The sequence below is a fragment of the Necator americanus genome, chromosome III (assembly GCF_031761385.1).
Source record: "Necator americanus strain Aroian chromosome III, whole genome shotgun sequence".
Lineage (NCBI taxonomy): Eukaryota > Metazoa > Nematoda > Chromadorea > Rhabditida > Ancylostomatidae > Necator > Necator americanus.
In genome coordinates, this window is record NC_087373.1 from 31,301,039 (window position 1) to 31,323,822 (window position 22,784).

Genomic DNA, 22,784 nt, shown 5'->3' on the forward strand with positions numbered 1-22,784 from the left:
CAGCTCCAGTACTTCAATCAAATCTGAAGAAAAAACCTATCGATACGGATCATTAGTGCTACAGTAAACCAATATTAAGTAGTAACCCGACAAAGTCCTGGTTCCAGGTCCCCATTACGACAGTACACCTGGACATGATCGGCGTTAAATTAGCAGACGTTTATTTAGGGTGCCAACTGTTTATCCATGGAAAGGAAGTTCTGATAAACTGTTACAGTATCGGATCAACTGGAACATTATCGGATTAGAAGTTACAATACCAGATACGGTTGCTACAGTAGTAGGTAAGCCGTTTCAACTCTTCATACGTTATTGAATGAAACCGTATGCAGTAAAATGTTACATTTTGATTATGATTTCGATTTTTACGATCTCAAAACTTATTCTTGGGCCAATAGTGTCAAATTATTCAACTTCAAATTTTTTGTGGAGATAGCTAGAGCTCGTCATGAACAACGGAATCTACCTTCTAAAAATTCAATTACGACGATTATCCATGTCTGGAGGATTATAACAGTGAACATACAAGGATAATATGTTCGACATGTTATCCGCCGCGAAAAGAACACCCAAAAGGACAGTGCCAGGTTTCAATGACAGTAAATTGCGTGCAGATTTCTGTAGAATGTCCTAATTCAGACAGAGTGAGTTTCTTTTTCTTTCTTTCTTTTCTAGTGCATCATTGGTATGTGCATGTGCGAATAAATAAATAAATAAGCAGTGACAACTGCAAAAACCTTGACAAAAATTGTATTTGTATCCAATGGATGATCCATGATCCCAATTCCTGCCTCTCACTTAGATCTTGGAAACGTAAATTGATCGAAAATCTTATGAAAAAAATAAAGTTATTTCGTCCACATGATTAGACGATTCTCAGCCCTGTTGCACATTCAAGAAGTTTTTTCTTAAGTAAAGAGAAAAACAATACATACTCGTTTACCTCAAATTAGCAATAAGTTATTTTCAATGAACAGTTCGCAATATCCCAAAATATCCCAAGAATCACATTATTCCAACATGGTCAAAATACGTTCGATTTACATTACTACAACTACTACTTTTTTTCATTGTCTTGTTTACCATTTTTCATTTCCACAAACGGTGAGAAAAATAAAAAGACAAAAAAAAAATACAAAATAGCAGTAACTCAATTTCAAGCTGTTACTATTGGAAAGATTTCGCCGAATACACAAAGCGTGCGAATGCTCTCTATTGCAGCGCAATCGTAAACAGGTCGCTCGAATTTTGACCGAGTTGCAATTATTGAACAGAAAGTCCCTCCTCCAAAAAATTAGAACATTACACAAAATTGGTGGTAACCGAATTTAACAAAATGTGGGTTAAAGGCAGCGTACCATGAAACTGACGATGTTGGAGTTTCTACGGGCAAATACGTAGTTCGGGGTGTAGATTACGAGTATGAACTTGGACCCGCCCAATTTCCCTTAATAGCCCCCTAAAAACGACGTTGGGGTACGGCGCTTATTCCCACGAGATACGTGAAAACGCACCACCCTTGTGCACGTCCCGCATACACGAGCGAACGATCAAAATCAATGAAGTGTCTTCAACAGTCTGTTCAAGTAAAACCCATGTATAGGATCCTAAGAGGATCGAAGGGTATACAAGGATGATGTACCACCTCGTAGGAACAAACGTTCCCCACGCTGTTTTTCAAAACGATTAAGGGAAAAGGGAGGGGGGAAGTAAGGGGAAATTTAGCAGAGCCATGCTCATATTTGTAATCTACACCTCAGACAATATCGCTTCCTGGAGAAATCCCAATTTTGTGATATGCTGTCTATAAACAACAACAACGGCAATAATACTATACATATAGTAGGGTCAAAAACGACGTGAAGCACGGTGCAGTTCCGGGCGCTCGAAGCGGTCCCGTGGAGCTAGCGTTGGAATCGATGTGGGACCATCGCGAACTCCAGCAAAGAATGGTGCTAACAAGGGTCCTCCCCCGCTACGCTCCACCGCACCATCTCGAGCGCAAGCGATTACGCAGCTGCACCGTGCTTCATGTCGTTTTGGCCCTACAATGCTTGTTGTTAGTCCAGAATGGTCCAGAAAAAAGTCTATTTCCAGAAAAAAAATTACAAAATCTCAAACATCACTAACTTCAACACTAATGCCCAATGAAGACTAAAAGAATGAAATTCAGTGAGTTGCGCAGAATTCAATGCAGTTTTGCAGCCACTGTCACTATAGAAATTTGTATTATAAAAACTATGACCACACACTTTTTTATCCTTCATTTTCTTGGATGTTTCACTCACGAGAAATCGGGCAAATCAGTTGTAGTTTTTTTTCTTCAGTTTATCAGTTTTATAGCAATTTTTAAAATTAACTAGAATATTTCGCCTTACAAAATTTTCTTTGCCTTGTCATTACAGACTTACTCAAATTCAAGTATGCGAACAGCTTTTTATACTACTAATTGATTCTTTGCCCAGAAACTATGGGAATTAGATAGCAACTCGTGCCTGTAGAAAATAAGCATCGAATTGACGGATCTAGAAACATGAAGAAGGCAATGTTACCAAAAACAAAAGAAGAATCGCGTGTACACAAACATCGATGTGTAGTAGTATCAGCATTTGGAAACAAGAATGGGAAATCCCAGCAGAAAACAGTACTAGCATTGCTTTGTAGTCTCGGAACACATCGACTGCACATCCAAAATGCGATTTGGTTCGCCTAATCCTTGCTTATCCCCGACCTAATAACTAATGGGAACGATCACAGATGATTAAAGGCATCACTCCACGAATCTGAGGTGGTACGGATTTCAGGTGGAGTATTCGTATACGGGATGGGAGACTATGGTGAGGGGGGTGATTCCGTCCATTTCTTCCTAATCGCCGTAAAAAACGGCCCGGAAGATACGGCTTCTAGCGTTTTGGCGCACTATTTTCTACAGGGAGTTCGACTGGAGCGCGCCAGCCTTGCGCGGCGCTGCATATTCCGGGCCGTTTTTTACGGCAATTAGGAAGAAATGGACGGAATCACCCCCCTCTCCATAGTCTCCCATCCCGCATACGAATACTCCACCTGAAATCTGCACCATCTCAGATTCATGGGGTGATGCCTCTAAAAAGATTTTTAAATCACTACGCTAATGAGCTACAAATAAGAGTTAAAAAACGAATCCATGTCTTTAATCAGCTAAAAGATAAGTGCATATGCACAATTTTTAATGAACAGTTACGCTTCCCAGATTCGAATGGGAGTTTCGATTTAGACTGAAAACAAATTTGTCAAAAAAAAGTAAACAAAGACGAATGAAAAGTTTAAAAAAGGAATTCAACAAAAATTTGCAACGTTTGGGGTAGAAAAACGGAGCGGAGTAAATCTAATTCTGAAAAGCTTCGAAGGTGATAGTTACATCCATTATCAAAGTTTCATGAATAATAACAAAAGAAAAAATAGGAAATGAGAAAAAAAGTGTCACGCATGCGTATTTTTCTACTAATGTCCTTTTTGATGTTGTCACAGGCTGTACTATCAAAAAAAAAAAAAACTCTCGAACTTCGAAGGAAAAAAAATACGATGGATAGTGTAAAAATGCAAAACTGAAGTTTAAAGCAGGAATAGCGAATATCGAACGTATTCATACGGTTTCAACGCTGATTAGCACCGTCTTCTTCAGACATAGCTTGAACCGAAAAAAAAATGAAGAGAAATATTGTTTCTAGCGACCTCCTCAAACGATCACGATCACTGGCTCTCATCTCCCAACATTCCTCGGAGCCTTTTTTTTTTGTTTCTCAAGTCACCACTTTAAAAAATTTCTGCGATCCCAGAGAAAAAGAAAACATTACTCTTCTAAGGGAAATTTCTCAGCAACAAAGAAACGAGCAAACTATCGCGCTGCAAGTAGAGAAAGTTCGGAGACTCTAGAAAGTCGAATAAGTCAGTAGGATCTCTGGTTTATTCACTGAAAAAATCTTTTTTCACTAAAAAAAAAGAATACGAGCTCCTTCGGAAAATTTCTATACACTTAGTTACAAGAACCAACGAACACTTGTTATTACATTAGTGGTGCTGGTGAAATCCCGAACCGTACACTCCTGTATTATAATTTCAAAGAAAATCGCAAATAAAATTCTAAAAAAGCATCAAAGAGACCGAGCACAAGAATCATGGTGTTGTTAGCTGCATCTGACTTGCTCAGAAGTAGAAAACCTAGACGCGTTTCGTCTTCACTAGACTGTGACCAATAATAATGGAAATAAATCCAAGCAATTGGATTTATGACTTTGTAACTACTCAAAAACACAATGACATCTAACATTTAGAAAATTGGATGCAAGTTGTCATGAAATAACGACAGAACAGTAGATTATACAAAGCAGAAACTTCCACCTAAAAGTGGAATGGCTGTGTTTTGAACCAGTAAACCAGTTTTGTGTGGCTGACGTCCACCACACAGAACGACTGTCGGCATACAAAACAATACCAACAACCAACATCGATAATGGATTATATAGAAACAGCTAACAATTCTCAAAACAAAGCAATGGATGGACGGGAACTAGGAAAAAAAAACTATAGAAGAATCTGAATAAACTTACTAGGACAAGGCGGAGAACACACAGACCACGACAGCTGCTGATCTGCAAATGGAGTCACGTCCACGCCACGTTCTCGCGCCGCTGCAAAACGAACAGTAAATGCATCATCCGCGAACAGACAGAAAAGAAATGTTTGAAAACGCGGGATTATGATGAATTCAGAACATTCCAAAAACAAAGAGTAACAAATGCTCGTTCAACAAAACGAATGAAATGTTTTACAGAATTTACAGTTTCTCCACAAATAGTACTGCAGAAAAATCGTAATCATCCACAAGATGCCTTAGTAGATTCTTTCTTCGATTCTTATATCTTAACAATTAATAAAGCGTCTAACTAACCCAGACGTCAAGTGTGAATTCTAAGAGGCAGAACGTTTGCAAACGTACGATCATGAGGAGTCAGCTGAGCAAACAATCTCGAAGAAAGTGTTTGTTTAAAATAAAAATTATGGAGATTAGCTATAAAGACGTATAGCAAATAATAGTTCATAAGCAATTCTGACGTTAAAAGCGCTGATCAAGACCTTTTGCAGGAACGAGTGTAATAAAAAGTCCACACATTAGAATTTTCTAAGAGCAAGTGGTAATTCTCTTCGAAAAGTGCAAGAGGAGAACGTTTTAATGAGACGAATATGAAAATAGCGAATAAAGATTTATATTTAAATATACCGGATATATCTTAAAAATCCTTGTCCTAAATATTGGATAAATATTTGCATGACAGACGAAGGGTTTGATTCATATTTAAACATCGAACTTTGGAAAATTAAAGTGAAAAAATTCCTAACTAACCGAAATACTTGGAAAATCACCAATAATATAACCGTAACGGAGGGATTGATAGCGAAAAAAAAATGTAGAAATGTAATAAGCCTCATCCCAGTCCTACAGTCTAGTAATATCCTTTCTTTTCTGAATTCCTTCACAAACTGAATATGCTGGACGCTAGTACTGGCATGACATCAACTGGCAGGTGATTCCATGACACGCTTTCTATGCCGTTATGTCGATGAAAATGATTCATAAGAAGAACGAAACTTCTTTTTAGGGCTTCCCCGAACAATTTTTTGTCTTTTTCATAACCTTGAAGTGATATATGACAAATATAGGAGAAATCAAAATAGAGAATGAATAAATATGGCAGACAGATTAAAATATTTTCTTCATAAACATAGTCAAAAAAAGATTCAATACTATTACAATTTGATGAAGGAAAAGGTTGTCTGATGTGGAAAACAAACTCTCTTGATCCTATCCTTAACCTAACTATCGTAAGCGTAGCAGATTATAGAAAAAACATCTAAGTAGGTCAAATTCTATTATGCCCGCTGAACACCTGAGTTTATGTGTACATCGCAAATGCGGATAAGAACTATATCCAGACTAATAACAACAGATTTCTCAGGAATTTAAGTATTCTAATGAGTTAATCTGCTTGTAATGCAAACAGCAGGTCATTCGTTTCTTTACTTTACTTACAACAAGGAACTACTTAGGAAGAAAATTCGACTGATTGCATTAACTCCAGCGCTGTAAGGAACCAATTAGCATTTCTCAGCCAAGTTTTCCTACAGCGAGAAAACCCTACACAACTCCAGACAGTGTATATGAAAACTGCAAAATCATAAAAATTTTCGCATGCTTTTTCCGTGGTGAAGCTGCCTGTGATGCGATATAACCCTACTTCGTGAACACCTCTCGCTAAAATCCGAGAAAAAGCATTTAAAAAACGATTAAAATTTTTGCACCAATTGTGCAGGCTCGGACACAACTATACTATAGTATCACAGTAGTAAAAGAAACAAAAAAAAACAAAAACAAAATGAAAATGAAATCAGAACGGCTCGTTTACCTCAGTGCCTTATACTGTTCCGGAAGGAAAAACAAATAGGAGTTCTACTCAACGATTTCAACTATTCGACTTTATATTCATCGCCCGCTTACTAATTTGTGCAATGAGTGGATTCCAGAAAGGTGCTATCTCACCAAAAACTCATCTATTTATATCGATTAGCCTTTGATGTTTTGTCGAAATTTAAACACTTTATCTTATCGCTATTATTGGAGGGAAAATATTTGTCAGCTTGTACTTCTGAATTCGTCGTACAAAAAACGTGATGTTCGTTTGAGTGTTATGAAGTGTACTGATATGGTTATCCCTATATTTAGCATCACACGCATAAAAACAGGAAAACATGAAAGACCTAAAAACAACAAAAAGCGAAATCTTCCCACGTCAAGGAGGAGATTTATTAGTGAAGAAGCGCAGGAATTAACTGACAGAGGAAGAATAAGAACAAGAGATATATAAGTTTCTTTTCAACTATAGCTACTGCAAGTCAACAATATTCTTGAAGTTGCTTCTGTTGAAGTTAAAGTTTCTGGCGTTAATCAATCCGCTTAGGAGGCGCCCCCGCGTTCAATTCAATTCAGAATCGTTTTAGGTTACGAACGTGTAACTGGCCTATATAACGACTTGTAGTGGGTAGCCGATGTGTCAAGTCAGTGCTTTTATCCTCCCAGACAAGTCTGGTACCAATTTATCGACCCCGGAGGGATGAAAGGCTTGGTGAGCACTAGGGCGGATTCGAATCTCCGGTCGATCGTGCAGGAAGCGGAACCTCTAACCGCTACACCACACCCGCCCCGCGACGAACTTCTTTTTAGTGAGTTAAGAGTATGGAGAAGAAATTGGAGCACTTCAGTGACTTGGCTAGTTATTTCTGTCTCTCTCATTAAGGGATAAAGTATAAAGTGCTGACGTTAATCAATGCGCTTGAGATGAGCGAACGCGTTCGACTTCAATTCAAAATCGCTAAAGGTTCACACGTTCTATACAATGAAGTGCGAAGGTCAGCCGATGTACCGAGTCAATGTTTTTCTAAAATCTTTCCAGACAAGTCTGGTACTAATCCATTGACCACGAAGGTTTGAAAGTCTTGGTTGAAAAAGGCCAACATTAGAACTTCTTAGCAATGAGTTGTTGTGTTCACTAACTCCTCTCATCATCCAGAATAATTTCATGTAAAACGACTACGTATGCAGCAATGACACCAAAACCATCTATCTCCTCAACTCAAACTCACACTTTCTGTTCAGCGCTCAGCATACCCTACTTTCTCCCAAGAAGGAACAGGGTAGCATTCTTTCCAAAAAGGAAAGAGTGCAGCTAAAACCTATAGAGCCAAATGCGACTAATTTTTTTTTTCAAATCGGAAGCGTAATTTAGTCAAAAAAAGACAACTGGAAGTTGAATCTTAATAATGAAAGAATAATTATAAAATAAGTTGCAGACATTGTAGAAGTTTTCGGAGAAATACGGAAACTGTCGAAAACAATTTGGGTAGTACAGGCAAATTATAGTATCTATTCGTTCTCATCCATTTTCTTTCAAAAACTTCCGTTACTTCTAAAATATCACTGAATTGGATTAATGATACGTCAGTCTTAAAACCAGATGTGCTTAGAGTAGCTGAGAGGAATCTGAGTGTGATGGACAAGAAACCATGCGTACAAGACGTAGCAGGCCAAAAACTACTGATAATTCATCTCTACGCGCCGAAAACAAGCTCGTGCTTGTATCTACAATAAACGTAAATTTCTTCAGGCGTGCTAGGGACACAACACATGTTCAGAATTTCTTTAATTGATTTTCAAAGTGATCTTCGTTCAATCGAATAGATAATAATTAAAGTTGCCTGATAGCATTGTACTTAGAGGGATTTGGATACGTTGCAATGAATAACTTGCAGCACGTTAGGATATCAAAAGTCCCGAATGCCGCTATTTTATTTCGGATGGATAGATGTAGGATTCGAACACCAAGTTGCTAACAATTACATTTGAAGGTATCACCCCACGAATCTGGGGTGGTGCGGGATTCAGGTGAGTTATGCCTACACAGAGTCGTAGATTATGGAGAGAAGAGTGATTCTGTCTATTTCTTCCTAATTGCCGTAAAAAACGGACCGGAAGATACGACGTCGAGCGCTCCGGCGCGCTATTTTTTTACAACGAGTTCGATTGGAGCGCGCCAGCTTTGTGTACGCGCCGCGTCTTCCGGGCTGTTTTTGCGGCAACTAATAAGAAATGGGCGGAACCACCCTCCTCCCCATAATCTACGACCTCGTATAGGAACTCTCCACCTGAAATCCGCATCACCCCAGATTCGTGGGGTGATGCCTTGTAATATCATTTATCAATGAGAGACGGTTGGAATTCAGATCCCCAAAGTATAAAGTATGACCATTACCTGATCCAGTGCAGTGTCTTTGAGCGAACAGTTGCTGTTATTAACAGAACTACATGAGGAACACCAATCTTTGAGATAAATTGGATTTCTACGCAAAATATGATAGAGACCGAAGTTCTCTAAAGCAATAAGAAAATCTATCATGCTTTGTTCCATCTGTCACGAAAGAATTCAAAGAAAAATGGAACAAAATGGAGTGGATGTCTCGATCAACACCCTTTCAATGATTGAACTGCATACTCACTACCTAGGCACCATAATATCACCCCGTTCTAATCCGTGGCCCTCTTGTGAGGATAAGAGTGAAGAAAGCAGAATCTAAAATCCGTCCGAGACCTTTTCGACATTCGTCACAAACTTCGTAATTAAGAAATTGGGATAAACAACAATGACAAACACTTCGAAGTAAAAAATTACTGAAAAAGAGAAAGGGAAACTGGAAAACTGAATCTATTTACATCTTTAGCTCATTTCAACGGGTTTTGGCGACAAGGACAATAGACGAGGTCACTTGACGTACTTTATTTTGCTATTCTAACAACTAACCGTTTTTTGATATTACTACTAGTACACGATGAACAAAAGACCCGATTCGGAAAACATCCAGATTAGTAAAGAAAATTCTATTAAAAAAGCCAATCATGAACCTACAAAGCTGAAACCAGAGATTGACGCATACATTTCTTATAACGACTATTCCCAACTAATCTGCTGACAAGATTCAAAATCAAAGAATAGCAATTAGTAATGACTGCTACCAGTGTAAAATCGAATGTTCCGCCTTTGTACTCATTAATTTACACATGTATTGCCGATTGCATTACAGTTCAGTAGAAGAACCAATTGACTAGAAAGAAAGGGCCTGAAAACGACTCCTAGACGTGATTGACACCTGATGGAATCGATCGAATCGAGCCAAATATGCGAAAATCTAATTTTCCGAAACATCGATTGGGCGAAAAAAAGTCGACATTTTAATGTAGAGTTCCATTTCTCGCTCATATTCATAATCCACTATCGGTTTCCCTCTGCTTTTCAGGAGGAATCCAAAATAAATCCACAACACTAACGTTAATTTAATCTTCACGTATTCGATTCTACTCTCACGTCAGAAGAGAAGAATCACCCACTCCTAATACCCATCATATATTTTTATATTCATGTTATTATATAGATTGCAGGAATATCGGTTATTTATCCAGCGCTGAGAATGACAACAGAAAATCTCGATAAACAGTAATCCTAGAGTCAAATTAGTGCGATTATGACAAGCAGGGAGCTTGTTTGCAAAGGCGCTGGGAACTTTCTCTGTTTTCGCACTTTTTTCTACCTCATCGAATTTTCTATTCTTGCTACTATCTAGCAGGACTTATGTACAGGAACAGAATCCTAGGAGGAAATTCCTAAGGCAAAGTTCAAAAGTCTCAAAGGATAAGGATCCAACGGATGATTGATTCGCCGATTCAAAAGCGATTAGTTTAAACTATTGTGAACAGTGGTTCAGATAAGAACAAAAGTTTTCTTTTGCAACAAAAGTGTTCACCTCACACATACATACACAACTCACGATTCGTTCTTTAACACTGGAAAGCACTGCGATATGATTGATGATCGATCAACTAAGAGGACGAACGGCTGCTAGAAAATCACAATCGGCGACAACAACGACAGCGACCAACATCGACCATTTGCACAAGAGCGTCACGCTTCTATCGATTAGAACATTCAACATCGAACTCATATGCAGGATCTTTTCTTTCTGTTCCGCCACTGTTCTAGCACAGCACAGTAGAACAGAAATGAATCGACGAAGAATTACTATATACGAAAACTGTTAGAAATATTGAGTACTAAGTTATTCAAGTGAAGAAGGTTCGACGGTGAACGGTCACAGAAACGTTTAAAGGCCAGGTGTTGTTTGTTAGAAATGGCCCACTAATTCACTATTGAATAAGATTTTGACTTTTACATGTACATCATATAATTTCCTTTCATTAGTCCACATCACTTTTTTGAAAAAAAAAGTGATTTTAAATACTAATTTCGATCGAGTACAGAAGCACTAAAAATAATGACTGGCCAAGAAAAGATATTTGAAAGAATTTTCGGGTAGAAAGAACACAGGAAAAGGCGAGGTTTGTGCGAAAAAGGAGAGGATATCAATTCATCGAGGAAACAAAACTGAAGAACTTTTCCTGTCGACTTATTCCTAGTGCAACCGCACATTTTCAAGATAGAAATGAAGTAAAAGCGTTATTTTGTACATAATAAATTATGGCAGTTTCCAAAATTTGACTATAGCATACTTCTTTGTAAAGAAGGAATGGCTTCGAACAGTTCGGCGTAGTCCTTTTCCCTTTGCAACGTTCCATCCCAACAAGAAAAACTTCTCTAAGATGACCCACCGTAACTGCACTTACACTATACAAACAGGAACTACTTCCTCAAAGTTCTTTTTAAGAGAATACCGTTAAAACATGAAGATTGTAAGACTTCAGAAAAAAAACCAATCGATATTTGGTTTCTGTTTCACTTTCACCGTACCCCAATGGACGTAAAAATCCCCTTGCGGATGTACCAAGGTTGCTCTGGAACCTAATCTTGTAGTTGTCAGGGAACAAGAATACCAGGCTTCTGTGGAATATCACCTGATCAAATTGTTCTCAATTTGATACATTCTTGACAAAATCTCAAAATTGGTCACAAAAATGGATGCATCTAAGTCATGCCTAGTCCAAAAATCCATAGAAGCAAGCAATTAACAAAATCCAAGACATACTTAGTCCGAAAATTCATAGATGCAAGCCATTAACAAAATTAAATCGAAGACAGTCAACGAAAACAAAAAATAAACAGCGACTGTGCAATCTCCTTCACTATTTATATCAGATATGAGATAAATATATCAAAATGTAAATATGAACGAATAAACTGGTTATGAACAATAATCCATGAATTTCGTTCAAACATTCGACTTCGCAGGATTTCTACTGTGACGGCATTGCAGTCGCCTATTTCCAATCCACAGCCAACGTTATTGTAAAAGAAAACGAAACTGATTATCGATTTCATTACAATAAAATGATCAAAATGGAAAATCGTTTGCTATCATGACACCCACCTCATTCGCTATAAACCACGCACGGAAATGAATTTCCGCCTACACGTCAAACATTAAATCGTAAATCTGCACTAAATTTCAGTTGTAGCGCTGATATAAGGGATGGTGAGTGAACTCTGAAAGTGATTGAAGCAGAACGGAAAGATTTCTACTGTGTTTAAGTACTCGGGATTTTTCTTTTTTTGATGTGATAAAAAAGCAAATCACGAGGTTTCTACTCACATTCAAAGAAGATCTCGGATGTCGTAGGGGAGGAAAACACATAACAAACATGGAATGAATACTAAAAGGTATTAATGAAGTGTTTACTTTCCATTTTCTGTGAATAGAATTAGCCTTCGTTTAACGGCTTACAAAAAAAAATTCTTTGTTTCCTGACGATTCAAGAACAGTCATCATCTAATCTCACATACGTAACATATCTTAATCATCACATCATAAGTATCTTAATGATTCACGAGGATAGACAGCAAAAACACTGAGTGTTCTGAGAACATAAGAAACAATGAGAATGATTGTTTTCTTTCCATTCGTGAAATTACTTCGTCTTTAGTGAGAGTTCACCACTGAAGTCTCTTTGAGAAAAAAGTAGGGATTAAGTGAATGAAAACAGATGAAAACCAATAAACGTTTCGACAAAGGGCGAAACTTTTCATCAACGACGAATTAACTGAGGTTCCTAAGGAATGAGATAGAAGATAAGTTTATAGGAGAGTGTCGTTTCTAGTCTCTTATGAAAACAAAAACTTACCTGTAGAGGCACATTGAGACTGAAGACACAGAACTGAGTTACTGCATTTCAAAGAAAAAAGACAAAACGTTAGCTGATAAAAGTAAGATCACCACTGAATTTTTTCGAAAAACATCGCAAATACAATTTCCGATTGACATAAAACAAGGAATCTTCTTTGCGAAACTGCAAATTAAACGTATTACATAACCTTTCGGAACATATTTTCCTTTGCAATTGAGATATCCTATGATCAACTATTTCATAATCGAAACGTAGATGAAATTTATTGCAGTAGTTGCAGAAACATCGAACTTTGCACTTGGATTCTCCCCTTCAAAACCGGTTTCCTTTGTAAAGTCAGCACAGTGGAACCGGCAATCATAATTAAAGTACGGTACAGTACCATCAAACAGCACTATCTACGGATAAGTCTTCTGAAAAGTTACGTGGGTACTATTACATGATTTTTGATGCAATCTATTCCGCAGATACAAAACAATTTTCTTACGTAATCACGCAAAGAAGTTACATGGACGAATCAAAGGAGAAAAGCATCATACTGCATTCACACTACTACAATAAAAACACCAACGGAAACCCGGGTTTGCTTGGTATCGAAAATCAGACTAACGGAGAAATTCAGAGTAATTCCATTTTTCAACAATTCACGATGGTTCTACAAAATTGGATGTGTTGCTAAGAAATAACTTTTGTCAAATTGTGTTGAGCGGTTAACTCTTACAACAACGCAGAGAGGCATATCAGGACAGAATTATGGCATTACCGGTCGGATTTCCATAACCTGTTACATTTATATGAAGTACGATGTGCAAATAATACAGTGAGCACATGTTTCTGATTGTCAGACAAACAAAAAAGGTGTTCTATTTGAAAAAAAAAATTAAAAAAGTCTCCTATGTCCCTACATCCAAAACAGAAAACGAGATCGGTTATAATTCTCGCAACGTTCGTGAGGCCGGATTCATTGATCAATAGAGCCCTAGCTCCGATGTTTCCGTCATAAACATTGAGTTCAATCTTCGGAATTGCAGCTAAAAGCGATCTTATGAGCCAAAAAGGAATAGAGCGGGGTATGAGCAGGAATTAGTGGGAACAGCTCGCTTTTCTACAATTCTCCTTCCGTTTTAGAACGATGGCAATTATGATTCGATCGCACCTACTCTAAACGTAGCTGAGCTGTTACTAATGCCTAAACCGCGTCAAACATCAGCAAGAAAAGTGCTTCTTGTGATAGCGGAGCAACGTATCTCTTAAAAAAGACACCTGTTGTTTGATGCTTGAAAAAGAAACAAAAGCGCACAGGATAAAGCGAATACGATCCTGTTCTTACGATAAGTCAAGAAAAAACGGGCAAGATTGCATGTTGCACCGGTTCTGAACAATGTTATTATGTCGTCGTCTTTGTTCTGTTATTGAGAGGGGAACTACTTGGTTATAACAAAAGTACTCTAGCCGGGGAAAATTTGCGATTTGTTTGATGCAAAGGGTTAAAGAAACGGTATCCTCTATTCTAATCGGAAACATTGTCCAAAAACATCGGAACATTGAAACCTCTGGCATTGTCCAAAAGAAATTCCAATCGAATGTGCGGAAACCGACAGTACAGTCGCCGGTCTGTTTCGCAACTGGAAAAGTACGCTTTATCAAGAGGCGACCGTCGAAAGGCACTCGAACTGAGAGGAAAATGTTCGAAAAAGTGAAAGAATACGCGATGTGCGATTCCATGCTTCATTGTTAAGGAAAAAAAACTGAGTGCGTTTATTTGAAGACTGAAGTGATTAGCGTAACAAATTCCAAATAGCTGTACAAGCTTGTGGCAGCAACTAAGAAACAGTCCAGCCTCAATCGTGAAACTGCGTCGAGAAAAGGATTCGCTCGCATTAACTATGTTAAGACTGCTTCCGTCCACCTCTGCTTTAACCCTAATTTAACCAAGAATTTCATAGCTAGAAAATTTGAAAGTGTCCCATTCAATACGATAAAACAGAGGCAAAGTACCAATGAAGGTCGATAATCTACATCTACATCACATTTTTGAACTATACGTAATTCATTATCTAGAACTGTGAAGATAGCACATTCCTCTGGAGCTGATAAAACTTCATCATAAAGAATCTGGCGCTGTTTCAACAACTTTACTAAAGAGGCGACGGTAATAAACTTCGAGATGAGAAGTTTGAGAAAAAGAGCATTAGGAAAAGTAGAAGTTTCACAGAAGAAAGAATGACTCAGAGAAACTTCGATGTAGAAAAAACTGCAGAAACGACCGATGAACGGTGTAAACACATATTGCGCCACCTTTGTTGGTATTCGTAAATTTAAAACCTGAGTCATCAACTGGCACGTGGCGTCACATACAGTAAACCTGTTTCTTTTCCTTAGCGAGCTATTTAGTCAGGTAAATCAAACTTCGAATAATTTGTTAACAAAAATTATTATGGTACAGTACAAGCACAATTACAAGTTAACTTTGTAAGCCTCATTTTTGACTGGGGAAAATGGACAACGATTGAGGACAATTTGCCTCAAATGGATCTGCAGTGCGCACACAAAAAAAAAATACTGCTGAGAACGATGATAGGATATAGAAATCCACTCCTAAACTAAAATAAATAAAAGTAGGAAATAAACACTACTTTGATGCAAACCACCTTTTAATACAAATACGTTAATGAATAAAACGAGAACAGGTTGCTGAGATAGGAGACGTGCAAGGAAATACAATGGGAAAACTTTCTGAAAAATATTGAACACCTCAGAGAAGCACTAACCTTTGAATAGCTTCAAACATTTCTGAGCTACAATTGTTGACCGCACGAACTTTCGCTTCACTTCTGGATGGAATTTTCCACGATCAGCAAGCAACCTTAGCTGAAAAAGACCACTTTAACTACTAATCGAAAAATGATCGATATAATCCACAGTGTCAAACTCAAACGTTCATATTTAAACAGTCAACAGATGTGATATAGGGAGAAATGCTCATTAAAGGCCGCCAATAAAGTAGGAAGATGAAAAAATGAGATTTTGCAAACAATGGCTGGGTCGATAAAAACACATTTTAAAGCGTAGGTGCGGCAAGGAGGAGCCGAACCCTCCTTAGGTGAAGGGTCTAGCTCATGGGGTGAGCTCAAGTGATGAGGATCTCTTCGCCAACCGTTCAAAAGTGAAGGGAGGCCTTTCGCGAACGGCCCAAAACTGAAGGGGATCCTTTCGCCAACCGTCTAAAAGTGAGAGGTCGGAGCACTACTATCCGACTACCGCATGAATGTTTTGAAGTATCTCATTTGTTACAGGCACATTTTCTTCCACACATAATGGCTTTTACAGGAGCTTGAAAACTAACTTCCCTTCCATAGATCCCAGAAAACAAATGTAGAGAATGAGTTAGATGTCAGAAAAAATAGTTGAAGAGGGGGTAAAGGTGGTCAGAAGCATTTACTCAAAGTCTAAACAAATCACCCCAAAAGGTTTGTTACTCAAACTGCATCAAGAAGACAATTTTTAAAAGCTGGCTTAGCTAAATGAAGATTATGATCCTTTAGCTGGGACTGAAATCATATCATCCTGCATTTCTATAGGAGTAGTTAGAACAGAAATCTTAAGTTTGTTCCGTGAACGCGAGGCTTTCCTCTCTATAGTATGATATATGATAGATGGTGTGAAACAATCAGATTTCATTTCATGCCTTTTCACGGAATATTGTGTTTTCGGAAGGGACTGCTTACAAGACCAAAGTCGCACAAGGTGGTCATCATCAGTGAGCTGGAGAAAAAACAGCTTTAAAGGCATCACCCCATGAATCTGGGGCGGTATGGGTTTCAGGCGGGTAATGCCTATACGGGGTCGTAGATTGTGGGGAAGAGGATGATTTCGTTCATCTCTCCCTGTATCAATGTAAACGGATGACCCTGGAATGCTGTTTCTTACGGCGTGCGACCCTTCTTCCCCACCCGCCTGCGATTCGTCGAAAACTCATTCGATCGCAGGCGGGAGGGCAGAATCGCAGGTGGGTTGCGCGGTGCAATGGTTGTTCATTGCAACAGTAGCTGTCGTAAGAGACAGTTCCGAGCTCGTCCGTTTACACTGATACAGGAAGAGATGTACGGAATCACCCTCTTCCCCACAATCGACGACCCCATACAGAGATTACCCGCCTGGGATCCGTACCACCCAGATTCATGGGGTGGTGTCTACACGTCATATATACTTATCTATTCATATTCAGTGGTTGTGTATTCGAAATGATATGCTGTTCCAGTTTTAGAAATTGTATATTAATTCACACAAAAATGCGTTGAATACGAATGCAAGTGATACGAGCGCGGAATATAAGATGATGCAACTGATGACTTCGATCCAGTCGACTTTATACATACTACCAGAGCTCGAATTTAAAGAATTCCATACTGAAGAAAAGATACTCCTTATCCAGCAGCGCAGCCACAAAAAAAAGAGATTGTTCAGCGCAAAACCCTGCTATGCAATCGATTCAGAGCAGCTAATCCCATCCAATCCACTTAAAACGAATATCTGAATGAATATGATTCCGAACTTATCAAACGTCCAGAGTGAACATCTTCGTCAAACTATGCTTATATTTCATATCATTTTGTAAGCATACCAAATACGGGTAAATCGGATCCGAGTTATTTCTTGTTCAGTTCGCCTTCGAAGCAAGCACTCACACAATTTTTTCGAGTTATAGTTCAATATTCCAAAAGCAGCACTTAACCGAAAAATAATCGCGGTTTTAGCATCTCCTACCATTTTGCAAGCAAACGAAATTAAGCTTAAAATAAAACTTTTCACAAATCTCCACTTCGTATTCCACATACAAGCGTTCGAGAGAAGCCAAAAAGAAGGACAAAAGGAGGAAAATCTTTTTGTAAAGGCTAGGTAGGCAGGTAGCAATCTCACATCCAAAAGATTCACTCTTACCGTTTGAAGTCCAACGCCTGAAGTAAGGAAATACTAAACAGAAATTATTGGTGGGTGCATGACGAGTGAATAATGGTTAAAACTGGGAATACTAGCACTACAATTAGGATTATCAGGCAACAATACGTGAAAGAAATCGAAACCCTCAACATAAACTCAAACTAAGCTTTGATTCGAGAAATAACCTCTCTAATAATGAGTGTGAAGTAAACGAAGTAAAACAGTCTTGGAATTTTAGCGAAGTGTGTCATTCCACAAATTATTCAGTTTGCAAAAAAGCAAAGAAGGGAAATATATTAGAAATAACATAATTCTCCACGTATTAAAAGGTAAAATATCAAGAGCATTGTAATCCTCCAATCTTCACTCACTTTTCTCTGATACCACATGAGTAAAGTTGATTGTTTTCCTTGCCTCACGTCCTAGGACCTACTACTCTTTACGAAACCATTAGTAATACATTTCCAATTTTTAAGGAATAGAGGAATCACGCCTACTTCCCCTTCAATCGCCCCACACTTTTTCATTAACAAATTGATTTTCATTCTGAAGGAATAAAATGTCTAGAATAATCATCTCTATGGTTTTGTATCTCGTCGTCATTTTGCCTCTGTCTCTTAGAAATCAGAGACACCAAAAATTTCTAATTCTTAGTGCGTCGCAGAGTGACATTTCAGAAGAGAAATTTCAACCAGAATAGAGGATCATGACCATTACTCAGGTGGTACGTATAAAAGCGAAGAACACTGAAAAGAAACCCACATCTTTTTCGGCCTTCATGAACAAAACGTTGAGATCGATAACACCAGAAATCTCCAGATAGTGAACATTCAGCTGAGAAAGACCGACAACTCGCAGCCAAGGAGCCATCAAAGATCGAGCCATGAGTGGTTTAGAAACAATGACGATACAAAGAGATCTAGTGATATTCGCCTGGAAAAAAAAAACAAAAAAAGTAAGTGGGACTCTAGCACAGGAATAAGAAACTTCACATACTCGTTGTTTGTGGCTAAACTGTTCAATTCTCCAGTTTAAAAAGAGCAAATATTACCTCGATGCTAGCTAGCGACGTTTCATTGAGTTGAAGTGCTTCCGCCTCGTACTGATCCACAAGCTCCTCAAAGGATCGCATCGAATTCGTACAGTCTTTCCAAACATCAGGCGAACCAACGAACATCGGTGACTGCAATGACTTCTAACGTAATTTGGTAGAAAAAAAGTAGCAAAATGTCATATGTGTTGTTAGAAGAAAATTTGACAATTCTGGTCATAAGAAAAAAAAAACAAACAACAAACAAAAAACAAAAAACATAAGACTTCAGGCTTACCTCACAAGACTGCGATAAACATCCAAGATTGACAGAAGGTGACTGATGTGACGGCATGCTAGCGTTGTGACTTCGACATACGCATCGTGCTGATCCCCCACTCAGCAAGGGAAAAACCGCGAGACGGACCACCTATGGGAAACTCCTTGTGAGCACAAAAAAAAAACCATGGCAGCACATAATCAACGAATAATTACGCAAGAAACACAAGAAAAACGACAGCATTAAATAACTATGAACTAATTAGCTCATTCGATTGGGGGAGACCGAGCAGGAAATATCACGGAGCAATGAGGGCGGAGCGAGGCTCGCCAAAAACACGCGAGAGGAGCATAGAATGCAAGTCGTACTTTGGAGTGTCGTTGAGTCAAGATTTAGTGCGAAGGATTTCTATCAATAACTCCACAAATTAGAAGCATTTGTAGAATTAGCAGCGAGAGGAGTTCCATCCATGCGAAAATGCAGGCGGGGGAAAAGTCTAAATGGAAAGAGGAAAAGCAAAGGCAAGAACCACACGTCCGTCAGGGAGACAATTCATTTCTCGCTCAGAAGTCCGCGTTGCGGAGTGTTTGGACATCGTATGATCTTATGATTACTAGTTTAATTCAATCATTATCCTACTTATTAATACTAATAATAATTCCTTATGATGTCGCTTCGTTGTCCGACAAATTATGACTTTTGTAAATAGCGGCATCAAGGACAGTTGAACCTCGGAATTCCACTAAGCCAGTAGCACATCTAAGAAGCGATTAAAATTTAGGGTAAACTGACGTTGGAGGGGGCCGCTCAGTAGCCCCCTTATTTCTCGAAATAAATAATCAAATCAATCGGGGCTCTAAGCCGTAAGCATTAGTCTTAGAGGATCCATGACATGTAAATTTAAAGGCATCACCCACAAATCTGAGGTGGTCCAGATTTCAGGTGGAGTATTCGTATATGGGATAATACGTTATGGAGAGGGGTGTGATTCCGTCCATTTCTTCCTAATTGCCGTAAAAAAACGGCTCGGAAGATGCGGCGCGTGCAGAAGGCTGGTGCGCTCCAACCAAACTCCTTATAGAAAATAGTACGCCGGAACGCTCGAAGCCGTATCTTCCGGGCCGTTTTCTACGGCAATTAGGAAGGAATGAACGGAATAATACTTCTCTCAATAATCTACGATCCCGTATACGAATACTCCACCTGAAATCCGCACCACCTCAGATTCGTGGTATGCTGCCATTAACTTGAACAGGCTGATACCTTATTAATCCTCGAAGACCCGCTCGTTGATGCGGCGCATGCGCAGAGGTTCCGTTCTGGAATGCAAGCCGTCGTAAAAACGGCGGATTCTCATGTGTATAGTAGAGTCAAAACGACATGAAACACGGTGCAATTGCGTATGCGCTTCTCTCGAGGCGGTGCGAAAACGAAACCTTTGCTGCCACCACCCATCGCTGCTTGAGCACGTACGCAAATGCACACAATGTCGTTTTTACCCAACTATAATGTGTGTTTGTGTGTGTATGTAGCGAAATTCCAGAAAGTAGTAAGACAAGTCCAACGACTCCTGCGCCGGAGCCAGAAAGTAATGAAATGGAATGGGTGGTCCCACGACGTCGGAAGTACAGTAGTGACGTGTAGTAATTCCAAAGGAATTTGTCAAGAAGTGAATGGGACGTTTTATCTATATATGGTTCCACAGATGTGAATTTCTCCGCAATTTTTCCTTATCAGTTTGGTAACATTCTTCCTTCAGGAATTGGAGACACGCATACACACAACTGCATAAATAGTAGCTAACAGTTTACGTGATCTGCGATGGGACCTTATCGGTACTTTATCGGTACGATGATGAGATTCACTTCACGTCATTTCATGTTAGCACATCATTCTGTGATAATTGTTGGATAAAAGGGGAGGGAAACCCGTACTTCGAATAATGTTGCCAAATTCTAGTGATATCGGAGTACATGTGTCAAGTTAACTTCTCTTAATACTCTCCAAATGTAGTAAGGAAGCATTCGGGAGAAAGACTATGAAATCATCATTTCATTCCATCATCATTTCATCAATAGTTTGAAGAAACGAAAGGGGTGTTGTTAAGAAAAAAACAAGTTTAGTTTCGCAAAAAATGTCACTACTTTTTACTTCTATTGATCATCGAAGGCGAGCGGATGGAGCACCACAAGAACTTTGATGTCCGGCGTCAGCCAGACGTTTGTTAGTGCATGTTTGAAAAACAGTGTTACATATGAAGAAGCACATACATATGAAGCATATGAAGATCAGATATCAGAAGCTCATATCAGATCTCATCATATATTTAAAGGCAGTGCATCCTGAAATTGACGTAGTGCGAAACCCTAAGGGAGAGTAGAGTTCGGGTTGTAAACTACGGAAAAGAGCTTGACTCTTGACAATCTCCTTCCGAATGGCGGGAAAGGCTGCGTTTTTTCTTACAAAATTATTTGCACCGCGCCTCTCTTATACACGCACCGCATTCACATGCGAGCGGTCGAAAATCAATGAGGTCTCCTCACCAGCCTATTCAAGCGAAACCAACGAGAAGGCTGCCGACGGTATCGTACCGTGTACAAGGGTGCGTCTTCTGATGTTCGTCATAGGAACTAAACTGTTTCTACGCCATTTTTTACGACACTTTTTATAACGATTAGGGGAAGATGAGTGGAGCCACGCTCGTTTCCGTGATCTACAACTCGAATTCTACGTATTTCCTTGGACTTCCGTACTAAGTCAATTTTTTTAACAAGCAAATGCTCAGAAATATCGAATGAGAAAAAAGGGAAATGACCTGATGCAGTTTTAGAGATGAGACTCGAATGAAGATGGTGGTTGGGAACTTTAAATTCGAAAAATTCAAAAGCAAGGCAAAAAATGAGAACTAAGAGATTGGGTAAGTTAAACTGCTATAGTTAGAGTTAAACTTAATAAAAAAAACTTATTAAATAAACAAGATTGTGTTAAGCATGATTAGATCGTTATTAAAAGCACCACAGAATACTTCAAGGTGACGACATACAAACATGAGCAAACAACGAATTTACCGTCTAGATATTGCTACGTGATAGACGTTTTTTTAAGCAACCTAAGAAGCAAACACATCATTCATCATACTAATTCAACACTGACGAAGGAAAACGTCAACATTTCGCAGCGGAAAAAACTGCGGGTGCTATTTGGGTTGTTTCTAGCTTCTGCATGTTTACAAGGCGGTATTTCTTGGAAAAATCGGAAAATGAGCATATTCACTCGCACTGCACTTCCTCCTACTGCACTGCGACTACAGTCCCAGAATAGTAATAGAAGTGAATTAGTTGAATTTTAAGAAAAGATTTATGTTGGTGAAGGATTCAAGATCAAAAGATGTCGAAGATCAAAAGATAGCAAGCCTTCAAAGATCGATAGCGTGGAACAGCCTTTCACGCCAAATTAAAGCGCTTCCATAAGCATTGTCGGAAAGCAACCAGTAAATTTCAGGTCCTTTAAAATATCCGAAACATAATGGATTTCTCATGATTTATTGGGAAGAAATAGCAATGCGGATATCAAAACCTAACGTTTTGAAAGAAAATTGAAAATTTACATTCATTCCCCATTGGTGAAAATTTTTTCTATATCTTTTCTTACTCTAATAAAGGAAAACATTGAACATTTCCGATGTGAGGACTCAATCGGATTTGTTACTTTATATTATTTTATTATACTATCTATTATTTTGATTCCGCAGTGTTTTTTCTCGGGTAGTTTCTACTTTCTGGAAAAATATCTTGAAAGTCTTCTTCTAGAAGACTTTC

At 38.7% G+C, this 22,784-nt stretch overlaps 1 protein-coding gene across 2 annotated transcripts in view; it reads right to left on the reverse strand.

Moving 5' to 3' along the window:
* The window catches only part of RB195_011560 (uncharacterized protein), a gene marked incomplete at both ends in the record, with an annotated part of 32,163 nt that extends 13,122 nt beyond the window's left edge, over positions 1 to 19,041 (reverse strand). For both annotated transcript variants that reach the window (XM_064193023.1, XM_064193022.1), the window contains 5 exons: positions 4,587 to 4,667; positions 15,487 to 15,586; positions 18,419 to 18,589; positions 18,708 to 18,839; positions 18,985 to 19,041. In XM_064193023.1, coding sequence (XP_064050605.1) covers positions 4,587 to 4,667; positions 15,487 to 15,586; positions 18,419 to 18,589; positions 18,708 to 18,839; positions 18,985 to 19,041 — 541 coding nt within the window. The remainder of the gene's footprint in view (positions 1 to 4,586; positions 4,668 to 15,486; positions 15,587 to 18,418; positions 18,590 to 18,707; positions 18,840 to 18,984) is intronic.
* Between the last annotated feature and the right edge of the window lie 3,743 nt (positions 19,042 to 22,784).